This window comes from Aphelocoma coerulescens, unplaced genomic scaffold (genome assembly GCF_041296385.1).
Source record: "Aphelocoma coerulescens isolate FSJ_1873_10779 unplaced genomic scaffold, UR_Acoe_1.0 HiC_scaffold_552, whole genome shotgun sequence".
In the NCBI taxonomy this organism is placed as follows: domain Eukaryota; kingdom Metazoa; phylum Chordata; class Aves; order Passeriformes; family Corvidae; genus Aphelocoma; species Aphelocoma coerulescens.
In genome coordinates this window covers 29,718-41,233 of record NW_027183897.1, presented here as the reverse complement: position 1 = coordinate 41,233, position 11,516 = coordinate 29,718, and the positions used below count along the sequence as shown (strand labels likewise).

At 57.9% G+C, this 11,516-nt stretch overlaps 1 protein-coding gene across 1 annotated transcript; it reads left to right on the top strand.

The window, feature by feature from the left end:
• Window positions 1-5,010: 5,010 nt before the first annotated feature.
• LOC138101854 (neuronal pentraxin-1-like) lies at window positions 5,011-11,325 on the top strand. The gene is made up of 5 exons (XM_068999615.1): window positions 5,011-5,067; window positions 5,792-5,801; window positions 8,148-8,380; window positions 10,332-10,511; window positions 11,116-11,325. The coding sequence occupies exons 1-5, from the start codon at window positions 5,011-5,013 to the stop codon at window positions 11,323-11,325; spliced, it is 690 nt and encodes a 229-aa protein (XP_068855716.1).
• The last annotated feature ends 191 nt before the right edge of the window (window positions 11,326-11,516 follow it).

Genomic DNA, 11,516 nt, shown 5'->3' with positions numbered 1-11,516 from the left:
GCCCCGCGCCGGCGACGTTGGCGCCCCCTGATGGCTTGGGTGGGTTGAGGGGAGGTATTTGGGGAGGGGGCGCTGAATTGGGGGGGGGGCGCTGATTTTGGGGCGCTTCCGGTGGATTTTGGGGCGTTTGGGGGGGTCTCGGATCATTGGGTGGGATTTGGGGTTTTTGGGGGGAATTCAGGGGAATTTGAGGGTTTTGGGGGGGGGTCCAGGGGGATTCTGGGTGGATTTGGGGGGAATTTGGGGATTTTGGGGATTTTGGGGGGCTCTGGGGTGGAAATTTGGGGGAAATTTGGGGATTTGGGGGGAGATTTGAGGAGAAATTTGGGGAATTTTGGGGTCCAAATTTGGGATTTTGGGGGGAAATTTGGGGAATTTTGGGGCGGGGGATTTCTGAGGAGAAATTTGGGATTTTGGGGAGAAATTTGGGGGATTTTGGGCGGGGGGGGAGGGGGATTTTCGAGGAGAAATTTGGGAATTTTGGGGTTTTCCTTTCCCAGCCGCCGTCGAGAACTGAGGCCAGAAGGGGGAGGGGCGGGGCCGAGCCCCCTCCCCCACCCCGGGCCCTTCCCCCACCCCGGGCCCCTCCCCCAAACCCCCCCAAATTTTGGGGGGGGGGAGGGGGGAGTGGGAAAAAGGGGGGGGGTTCGAGGGGTGGGGGAGGGGCGGAGTTTGGGAGGGAGGGGGGAGGGGTGGGGGAGGGGCATTAAAGAATTCCAGGGTTCCTGGATTTTACTGGGAATGGGCGGAGTCGGAGTGGTTTGTACTGGTGTGGACCGGTTTGGACCGGTTTGGACTGGTTTGGACTGGGACGGACTGGTTTGGAGTGGTTTGGGTTGGGAGTGACTGGTTTATACTGGTTTGAACTGGTTTGGGTCGGTTTGGACTGGTTTGGGCTGGGACGGACTGGTTTCGGTTGGGAGGGACTGGTTTGGGCTGGGAGGGACTGGTTTGGGCTGGTTTGGACTGGTTTGGGCTGGGAGAGACTGGTTTGGGTTGGTTTGGGCTGCGATGGACTGGTTTATACTGGTTTGGACTGGTTTGGGCTGGGAGAGACTGGTTTGGGCTGGTTTGGGCTGCGACGGACTGGTTTATACTGGTTTGGACTGGTTTGGGTTGGTTTGCGCTGCTTTATATGGGGAGGTACTGGTTTGAACTGGTTTGGGCTGCAAGGGACTGGTTTGGACTGGTTTGGCCTGGTTTATACTGGGAGGCACTGGTTCGAACTGGTTTGGGCTGCAAGGGAGTGGTTTATATTGGTTTGGAGTGGTCTGGGCTGGTTTATACTGGTTTGGGTTGGTTGGGACTGGGAGGAAGAAGTTTATATTGGAAGGGACTGGTTTACACTGGAAGGGACTGGTTTGAACTGGTTTGGGTTGATTCGGACTGGGAGGAACTGGTTTACACTGGTTTGGACTGGAAGGGGGGAACTGGTCTCGACTGGGAGCCCCAAACCCCCAAACTGGTCTGGACTGGGAGCCCCAAACTGGTCCGGACTGGGAGCCCAGAACCCCCAAACTGGTCTGGACTGGGAACCCCAAACTGGTTTGAAGTGGGAGCTCCAAACTGGTCCGGACTGGGCAGCGCCGGCCCCTCCCCCCCCGTCCAGCCCCTCCCCCCCCCCTTGAGCCGCCCTGATCCCCCCCCGCCCCTCCCCCCTCGCCCGTCCCAGTAAATCCCAGTAAAAACCATTAAGAGGCACCGGCGGCCGGAGCGGGAGAGGGGAGGGGGCGACACAGGTGAGGGGGGAGGGGCGGGAGGGGGGGACAGGGGGTGGGGGAGGGGGGAGAGGGGGGTGGGGGAGGGGCGGGAGGGGATTCCGGGGGTGGGGGAGGGGCGGAGGGGCTGCAGGGGAGGGGGGGGGGAGGGGTGAGAAAGGTGAGGGGGGGAGGGGGCAGAGGGGGATTCGGAGGGTGGGGGGAGGGGGCAGAGGGGGATTCGGAGGGTGGGTGGAGGGGCGGAGGGGGATTCCGAGGGTGGGGGAGGGGCTGCGGGTGAGCGGGGGGAGGGGGTGGGAGAATTAAAGGGGTGGGGGGGGGGGGGGTCACAAAGGTGGGGGAGGGGCCCTCGCTCACCCCTCCCCCCCCTCTCCCCCCCCCCCCCCTCCGCAGCCGCCCGGACGCCGCCCCTCCCCCACCCTCGCTGGATCGCTCGCTCGCTCGTTAATTCCCGGCTGCTCATTAATCAGTTAATTAATCAATTAATCAACCGACCGAGGCGCCCCGCCATGCCCCGGCCCCTCCCCCTCCTCCCCCTCCTCACCCTCCTGGCCGCCGCCGCCCCTCCCCCACCCCCCTCCCCCCTCGGCCCCTCCCCCCTCCGCTTCCTCTGCACGCCCCTCCCCCCCCCGGCCGAAGGGGGCGTGGCCTGGCCGGGCGTGGCCCCCGGAGGGGGCGGGGCCTGGGGGGGCGGGGCCGGGCGGTGCCGGGAGGAGGGGGAGGGGCGGGAGGAGGAGGGGGGGGAGGGGCAGGAGGAGGAGGAGGAGGCCGAAGGGTCCCTGAGGGCCCTGCAGGGGCTGCGGGAGCGGCTGCGGGAGCTGCAGGTGAGGGGGAGGGGCCGGGGGAGGGGGAGGGGGCAAAGGGGAGGGGTTAAATGGGAGGGGGAGGGGTTAAATGGGAGGGAGAGGGGCCAAAGGGGGGAGCAGAAAGGGTTAAACGGGAGGGGGAGGGGCCTGAGGGGAAAGGGTTAAATGGGGGGGGAGGGGCCAAAGGGGGGAGGGGAAAGGGTTAAACGGGAGGGGGAGGGGCCAAGAGGGAGGGGGAGGGGCCAGACGGGGGAGGGGGCAAACGGGGAGAGGCCAAAGGGGGAGGGGCCAGAGGGGGGGAGGGGAAAGGGTTAATTGGGAGGGGGAGGGGCCAAAAAGGGAGAGGGAGGGGCCAGAGGGGGAGGGGCCAAAGAGGAGAGGGAGGGGCCAGAGGAGGGAGGGGAGGGGCCAGAGGGGGAAGGGTTAAATGGGAGGGGGGAGGGGCCAGAGGGGGAGGGGGAGGGGAAAGGGTTAAACGGGAGGGGGAGGGGCTGGAGGGAGGGGGAGGGGTTAAAGAGGAGGGGCGGGGCCTCCTGGGGTCACTCCAGGGTCACTTTGGGGTCACTTTGGGGTCACTCTGGGGTCACTCTGGGGTCACTTTGGGCTCGTGTTCGGGCGGTTCTCTGGGGTCACTTTGGGGTCCTTTTGGGGTCATTTTGGGGTCACTTTGCTTCGGCTCAGGCTCGTGTTTGGGGTGTCACTTTGGGGTCACTGTGGGGTCACTTTGGGGTCACTTTTAGGGTCATTTTGGGGTCATTTTGGGGTCACTTTGCCTCAGCTTGGGCTCGTTTTCGGGGTGGTCACTCCAGGGTCACTCTGGGGTCACTTTGGGGGGTCACTTTGGGGGGTCCCTCCGGGGTCACTCCGGGGTCACTTTGGGCTCGTTTTCGGGGTGGTCACTCCGGGGTCTCTCTGGGGTCACTCTGGGGTCACTCCGGGGTCACTTTGGGGTCACTTTGGGGGGTTCCTCTGGGGTCACTCCGGGGTCACTCTGGGGTCACTCCGGGGTCACTCCGGGGTCACTCTGGGGTCACTTTGGGGGGTCCCTCCGGGGTCACTTTGGGCTCATTTTCGGGGTGGTCCCTCCGGGGTCACTCTGGGGTCACTCCGGGGTCCCTCCGGGGTCCCTCGGGGGTCACTTCGGGCTCCCCTCCCCCCCCAGAGCGGGAACGCCTCGGGGCTGCGCGAGGCCCTGCAGAGGAAGATCGGGGCCCTGGAGCTGCAGCTGCGTCTCCACGGCAACGCCTCCCGTCACCATGGCAACCGCCCCGGCGGCCGGCACCACGGCGACCACCGCCAGCATCCCCACGGCCACCACGGCGACCACCACGATCTCCATGGCAACCACCACGGCGACCACCACGAGAAGCATCCCCACGGTCTCCACGGCGACCACGACGGTCACCATGGCGACCACCAGGAGACGCATCACCACGGTTTCCATGGCAACCACCACGGCCACCACCACGACGGTCTCCATGGCAACCACCACGGCGACCACCACGAGAAGCATCCCCACGGTCTCCACGGTGACCACGGCGGTCTCCATGGCAACCAGCATCCCCACGGTGTCCATGGAGACCACGAGAAGCATCCCCACGGTCACCATGGCGACCACGATGGTCTCCATGGCAACCACCACGGCGACCACCACGAGAAGCATTCCCATGGTCACCATGGCAACCATGATGATCTCCATGGCAACCACCATGGTGACCAGCACGAGAAGCATCCCCACGGTCTCCATGGCAACCACCACAGCGACCACCACGAGAAGCATCCCCATGGTCACCATGGCAACCACGACCCCCACGGTCTCCATGGCGACCACCACGAGAAGAATCCTCATGGTCTCCATGGCAACCACCACGGTGACCACCACGAGAAGCATCTCCACGGTCTCCATGGCAACCACGAATATCTCCATGGCAACCGCCACGGTGACCACCATGAGAAACATCCCCACGGTCTCCATGGCAACCACGATGCTCTCCATGGCAACCACCACCCCCATGGTTTCCATGACGACCACGAGAAGCATCCCCACGGTCTCCATGGCAACCACAGCCCCCATGGTCTCCATGGTGACCACGAGAAGCATCCCCAAAGTCTCCATGGCAACCACGGCACTCTCCATGGCAACCACCACGGTGACCACCACGAGAAGCATCCCCACGGTCTCCATGGCAACCACCACCCCCACGGTTTCCACGGCAACCATCCCCACGGTTACCACGGTGACCACGCCAAGGCCGCCGCCCCCTCCTCGCCCCACGGGCTCCTTTTCCGCGGTTACCATGGCAACCACACCGGCCTCCTCCTTAGCAACCACCCGCCCGGTCTCCATGGCAACCAGCGCGGTCGCCACGGCGACGGGAAGCCCGGGAACGGCCTGGAGGACGGTTCCCATGGCAACCGGCTGCACCTGCACGGCGACCACCGCGGTAACCATGGCAACCACGCCGAGCATCCCTGGGGCCGTCGCCATGGCGACCGCGGGGAGGGGGAGGAGGAGGAGGAGGAGGAGCACGAGGAGCACCTGGGTGAGGGGGGAGGGGATTTTGGGGGGGATTTTGGGATTTTGGGGGGATTTGGGGATTTTGGGGGGGATTTTGCGGATTTGGGGGGGATTTGGGGGATTTTGGGGGGATTTGGGGATTTTGGGGGATTTTGGGGGGATTGTGGGGGGATTGTGGGGGATTTTGGGTGGGTTTGGGGGGATTTTGGGAGGATTTTGGGGGGAATTTTGGGGGGATTTGGGGGATTTTGGGGGGGATTTTGGGGGGGATTTGGGTCATTTTGGGGGATTTTGGGAGGGTTTGGGGGGATTTTGGGGTAATTTGGGGGGGATTTGGGGGATTTTGGGATGGTCTGGGATGGGAATTCCAGAATTCCGGAGGTTTCGGAGTCCCAGGATTGGGGAATTTGGGGGGAATTTGGGGCAGAATTTGGGGGGATTTTGGGGATTTTCTGGGACTGGGAATTTGAGGGGATTTGGGGGAGAATTGGGGAGTTTTGGGATCCTTGGGATTGGGATTTTCGGGGGATTTGGGGGGATTTTGAGAAGGGATTTTTGGGGGTTAATTTGGGAGAGTTTGGGGAGGATTTTGGGGTGGATTTGGGGCAAATTTGGGGGGATTTGGGAGCCTCTGGACTGGGATTTTCGGGCTGATTTCGGGGGTGAATTTGGGCGATTTAAGGGGAGAATTTTGGGTGGAATTCAGGGTGGATTTGGCTGAGTTTGGGGAGAATTTTGGGTGGATTCAGGGTGGATTTGGTACCTCCAGCAGCGCCACTTCTGCCCCGACTTCAGCGCCCATTTTGGGCCATTTTTGGGACAAACGGGATTTTTTTGGGGTTGTGTTTCATTTTGAGACAAACAAGATTTTTTGGGGGTTTTTTTTTTGGGGCGAACGGGATTTTTTGGGGGTTATTTTTGGGACAAACGGGATTTTTTGGGGTTGTTTTTTTTTGAGGCAAACAGGATTTTTTGGGTTGTTTTTTTCCTTTTTGGGGCTAATGCGATTTTTTGGGGTTGTGCTTCATTTTGAGACAAACAAGATTTTTTGGGGGTTTTTTTTTTGGGCCGAACGGGATTTTTTGGGGGTTTTTTTTGGGGCAAATGGGATTTTTTGGGGGTTTTTTTTTGGGGCGAACGGGATTTTTTGGGGTTTTTTTTTTGGGGCGAACGGGATTTTTTGGGGGTTTTTTTTTTTGGGGCGAACGGGATTTTTTGGGGTTTTTTTTGGGACGAACGGGATTTTTTGGGGGTTTTTTTTTTGGGGGCGAACGGGATTTTTTGGGGTTTTTTTTTTGGTGCGAACGGGATTTTTTTGGGGTTTTTTTTTTGGGGCGAACGGGATTTTTTGGGGTTTTTTTTTGGGACGAACGGGATTTTTTGGGGGTTTTTTTTTTGGGGCGAACGGGATTTTTTGGGTTTTTTTTTTTTTGGGGCGAACGGGATTTTTTGGGGTTTTTTTTTTGGGGCGAACGGGATTTTTTGGGGGTTTTTTTTTGGGACGAACGGGATTTTTTGGTTTTTTTTTTTTTTGGGCGAACGGGATTTTTTGGGGTTTTTTTTTTTGGGGCGAACGGGATTTTTTGGGGGTTTTTTTTGGGGCGAACGGGATTTTTTGGGTTTTTTTTTTTTTGGGGCGAACGGGATTTTTTGGGGTTTTTTTTGGGGCGAACGGGATTTTTTGGGGTTTTTTTTTGGGGCGAACGGGATTTTTTGGGGTTTTTTTTTTTGAGACAAACAAGAATTTTTTGGGGTTTTTCTTTTGGGGCGAACGGGATTTTTTGGGGGTTTTTTTTGGGCCGAACGGGATTTTTTGGGGGTTTTTTTTTTGGGGGCGAACGGGATTTTTTGGGGTTTTTTTTTGGGACGAACGGGATTTTTGGGGTTTTTTTTTTTTTGGGGCGAACGGGATTTTTTGGGGGTTTTTTTTTTGGGGCGAACGGGATTTTTTGGGGTTTTTTTTTTGGGGCGAACGGGATTTTTTGGGGTTTTTTTTTTGGGGCGAACGGGATTTTTTGGGGTTTTTTTTTTTGGGGCGAACGGGATTTTTTGGGGTTTTTTTTTTTGGGACGAACGGGATTTTTTGGGGGTTTTTTTTTTGGGGGGCGAACGGGATTTTTTGGGTTTTTTTTTTTTGGGGACGAACGGGATTTTTTGGGGTTTTTATTTTTGGGGCGAACGGGATTTTTTGGGTTTTTTTTTTTTGGGGCGAACGGGATTTTTTGGGGGTTTTTTTTTTGGGGCGAACGGGATTTTTTGGGGTTTTTTTTGGGACGAACGGGATTTTTTGGGGGTTTTTTTTTGGGGGGCGAACGGGATTTTTTGGGGTTTTTTTTTTTGGGGCGAACGGGATTTTTTGGGTTTTTTTTTTTTGGGGCGAACGGGATTTTTTGGGGGTTTTTTTTTTTGGGGCGAACGGGATTTTTTGGGGTTTTTTTTTTGGGGCGAACGGGATTTTTTGGGGGTTTTTTTTTTGGGACGAACGGGATTTTTTGGGGTTTTTTTTTTGGGGCGAACGGGATTTTTTGGGGGTTTTTTTTTGGGACGAACGGGATTTTTTGGTTTTTTTTTTTTTTTTGGGGCGAACGGGATTTTTTGGGGTTTTTTTTTTTTGGGGCGAACGGGATTTTTTGGGGGTTTTTTTTTGGGACGAACGGGATTTTTTGGGTTTTTTTTTTTTTGGGGCGAACGGGATTTTTTGGGGGTTATTTTTGGGACAAACGGGATTTTTTGGGGTTTTTTTTTTTGGGACGAACGGGATTTTTTGGTTTTTTTTTTTTTTTGGGGCGAACGGGATTTTTTGGGCGTTTTTTTTTTTGGGATGAACGGGATTTTTTGGTTTTTTTTTTTTTGGGGCGAACGGGATTTTTTGGGGTTTTTTTTTTGGGACGAACGGGATTTTTTGGGGGTTTTTTTTGGGGCGAACGGGATTTTTTGGGGTTTTTTTTTTTGGGGACGAACGGGATTTTTTGGGGGTTTTTTTTTTTGGGGCGAACGGGATTTTTTGGGGACTGAATGTTTTGGTTTTTGGGGTCCCTCCCGGGATTCCTCCTGCGCCGTTCTCTCCCCCCCTCCCCCCCCTCTCTCTCTCTGTGCCCCCTCCAGGCGGCCGGGCCGGCTTCCGCGTGGCGTTCCCGCTGCGCACGGATTACCTGTTCGCGCGCGCCCGCGGCCCCGTGCGCGGCCCCGTGCGCGCCCTCTCCGCCTGCCTCTGGCTGCGCCCCGCCCGCGCCCCCAACCTGGGCACCCCCTTCTCCTACGCCGCGCCCGGGCAGCCCAACGAGCTGGTGCTGCTGGCCTGGGGCGGGCGCCCGCTCGAGCTGCTGGTGGACGACCAGGTGAGGACGGCGGGGTTTGGGGGGGTTTGGGGGGTTTTTTGGGGGATTTTTTGGGATTTTTAGGGATTTATTCAGGGCTTTTTGGGGATTTTTTGGGGATTTTTTTTTTTATTTTGGGGGATTTTTTTTGGATTTTTTTGGATTTTTTTAGAGGGTTTTTTGGGATTTTTTGGGGATTTTTTGGGATTTTTTGGGGGGATTTTTTGGGGGATTTTTTTGGGATTTTTTGGGATTTTTTTGAGGGGTTTGGGGGTTTTTTGGGGGATTTTTTGGGATTTTTTCAGGGGTTTTTTTGGATTTTTTGGGATTTTTTTAGGGGTTTTTTGGGGAGTTTTTGGGACTTTTTTGGGATTTTTTGGGGACTTTTTGGGATTTGTTGGGATTTTTTGGGATTTTTTTGGGGACTTTTTGGGATGTTTTGGGACTTTTTGCGGATTTTTTGGGGATGTTTTTGGATTTTTTTGGATTTTTGGGGGGGGTTTTGGGGGCTTTTTTGGGGATTTTTTGGGGATTTTTTTGGGGATTTTTCTGGGATTTTTTGGAGGTTTTTTGGGATTTTTTGGGGGCTGGGGATTTTTTTGGGGGGGGTGGGGTGGGGGTTTTTTGGGGGATTTTTTTGGGTGGATTTGGGGGCGATTTCGGGGCGGGCGCCCGCTCGAGCTGCTGGTGGACAACCAGGTGAGGATGGGGGTTTGGGGGTTTTTGGGGGAATTTGGGGTTTTTTGGGGGGATTTTTTAGGGGATTTTTTTGGGATTTTTTGGGAGGTTTTGGGGTTTTCTTGGGATTTTTGGGGGTTTTTTGGGGGCTTTTTTTGGTGTTTTTTTGGGCATTCTGGGGCTTTTTTTGGAGCTGTGTTGGGGCTGTTTCGGTGCCGTTTCTGTGGAATCCGGGGACAAATCGGGGACAATAATTTGGAGACAATTTGGGGATAATTTGGGGAGTTTTGGGGATAATTTGGGAGTAATTCGGGCACGATTTGGGGACAATTTGGGGATGATTTGGGGGACGATTGGGGCTAAATTGGGGATGATTCGGGGATAATTTGGGCACAATTCGAGGACGATTCGGGGACGATTTGGGGACAATTCGGGGATAATGCGGGGATAATTCAGGGATAATTTGGGGACAATTTGGGACAATTTGGGACAATTTGGGGATGATTTGGGGGATGATTCGGGGGACGATTGGGGCTAATTTGGGGGTAATCTGGGGATGATTTGGGGATAATTTGGGCACAATTCGGGGCTAATTCGGGACAATTCGGGACAATTCTGGGCTAATTTGGGCCCATTTGGGGCTAACTGGGGCCCATTCGGGGCTAAGTGGGGCCCATTCGGGGCTAATTGGGGCCAATTTGGGGCTAACTGGGGCCCGTTCGGGGCTAATTGGAGCCCATTCTGGGCTAACCGGGGCCAATTTGGGGCTAACCAGGGCCCGTTCAGGGCTAACTGGGGCCAATTCGGGGCTAACTGGGGCCAATTCGGGGCTAACTGGGACCAATTTGGGGCTAACTGGGGCCCGTTCGGGGCTAACTGGGCCCGTTCGGGACTAACCGGGACCCGTTCGGGGCTAACTGGGGCCCATTCGGGGCTAACTGGGACCAATTCGGGGCTAACTGGGGCCAATTTGGGGCTAACTGGGGCCCATTCGGGGCTAACTGGGGCCCGTTCGGGGCTAACTGGGCCCGTTCGGGGATAATTCGGGCCAATTCGGGGCTAACTGGGGCCCGTTCGGGGATAACTGGGACCCATTCAGGGCTAACTGGGGCCCGTTCGGGGCTAATTCGAGCCAATTCGGGGCTAACTGGGGCCCATTTGGGGCTAACCGGGGCCCGTTCGGGGCTAACTGGGGCCCATTCGGGGCTAACTGGGACCAATTCAGGGCTAACTGGGACCCGTTCGGGGCTAACTGGGGCCCATTCAGGGCTAACCGGGCGTTCTGTGCCCCCAGGCGGCCGCGCTGTCGCTGTCGCCGGCCCCGGGCAGGTGGCAGCACCTTTGTGTCACCTGGGCGGCCTCGGGGGGCACCTGGAGGAGCTTCCAGGACGGGGTCCCCCGCGGGCGGGGGGAGGGGCTCGCCCCGGGCCACCCCCTGCGCCCCCACGGGGTCCTGGTGCTGGGCCAGGAGCAGGTACGGGGGGGGGAGGGGGCTCAGGTGTGCCCAGGTGTGCCCGGGTGTGTCTGAGTGTGCCCAGGTGTGCCCAGGTGTGGCTGTGGAGAGCTTCAGGTGTGCCCAGGTGTGCCCAGGTGTGTCTGAGTGTGCCCAGGTGTGCCCCAGCTGTGCCCAGGTGTGGTTGTGGAGAGCCTCAGGTGTGCCCAGGTGTGCCCCCAGCTGGGCCCAGGTGTGTCTGAGTGTGCCCAGGTGTGCCCAGGTGTGGCTGTGGAGAGCCCCAGGTGTGCCCAGGTGCGTCTGAGTGCCCCCAGCTGTGCCCAGCTGTGCCCAGCTGTGGCTGTGTGAGCTCAGGTGTGCCTGAGTGCCCCTCAAATGTGCCCAGGTGTGTCAGGGCTGTGCCCAGGTGTGTCTTGAGTGCCCCCAGCTGTGCCCAGGTGTGGCTGTTTGAGCTCAGATGCCCCCAGGTGTGGTTGTGGAGAGCCTCAGGTGTGCCCAGGTGTGCCCCCAGCTGGGCCCAGGTGTGTCTGAGTGTGCCCAGGTGTGCCCAGGTGTGTCTGAGTGCCCCCAGCTGTGCCCAGCTGTGCCGGGGCTCGCTGCTCACCGGTGCCCGCCGGTCCCGCAGGACGCCCTCGGGGGCCGTTTCGATGCCACGCAGGCGTTCGTGGGCGAGCTGGCCGAGTTCCACCTGTGGAGCCGCGCCCTGGCCCCGCCCGAGGTGGCCGCGCTGGCCCAGTGCCGCTCCCCGGCCCGTGGCGACCTCGTGGCCTGGGCCCAGGCGGGGCTGGAGCTGCACGGCGGCGTCACCACCCTGCCCTTCGAGCCGTGCGCCTGAAGGCGCCCCAAAAACACCCAGAACCACCCCAAAATCACCCAGAACTGACCCAAAATCACCCAGAACCGCCCCAAAACCACCCCAAACCACCCCAAAACCACCCAGAACCACCCAAAATCACCCAGAACCGCCCCAAAATCACCCCAAAACCGCCCCAAAACCACCCAAAACTGCCCCAGAACCGCCCCAAA

What these genes read in the sequence shown, in the direction of transcription:
- LOC138101854 (XM_068999615.1), top strand. Translation starts at nt 5,011, where the DNA reads ATGGCGACCGCGGGGAGGGGGAGGAGGAGGAGGAGGAGGAGCACGAGG. An exon ending in AGCTGCTGGTGGACGACCAG is followed by an intron (nt 8,381 to 10,331) that starts GTGAGGACGGCG and finishes CTGTGCCCCCAG; the next exon opens with GCGGCCGCGCTGTCGCTGTC. An exon ending in TGGTGCTGGGCCAGGAGCAG is followed by an intron (nt 10,512 to 11,115) that starts GTACGGGGGGGG and finishes CCGGTCCCGCAG; the next exon opens with GACGCCCTCGGGGGCCGTTT.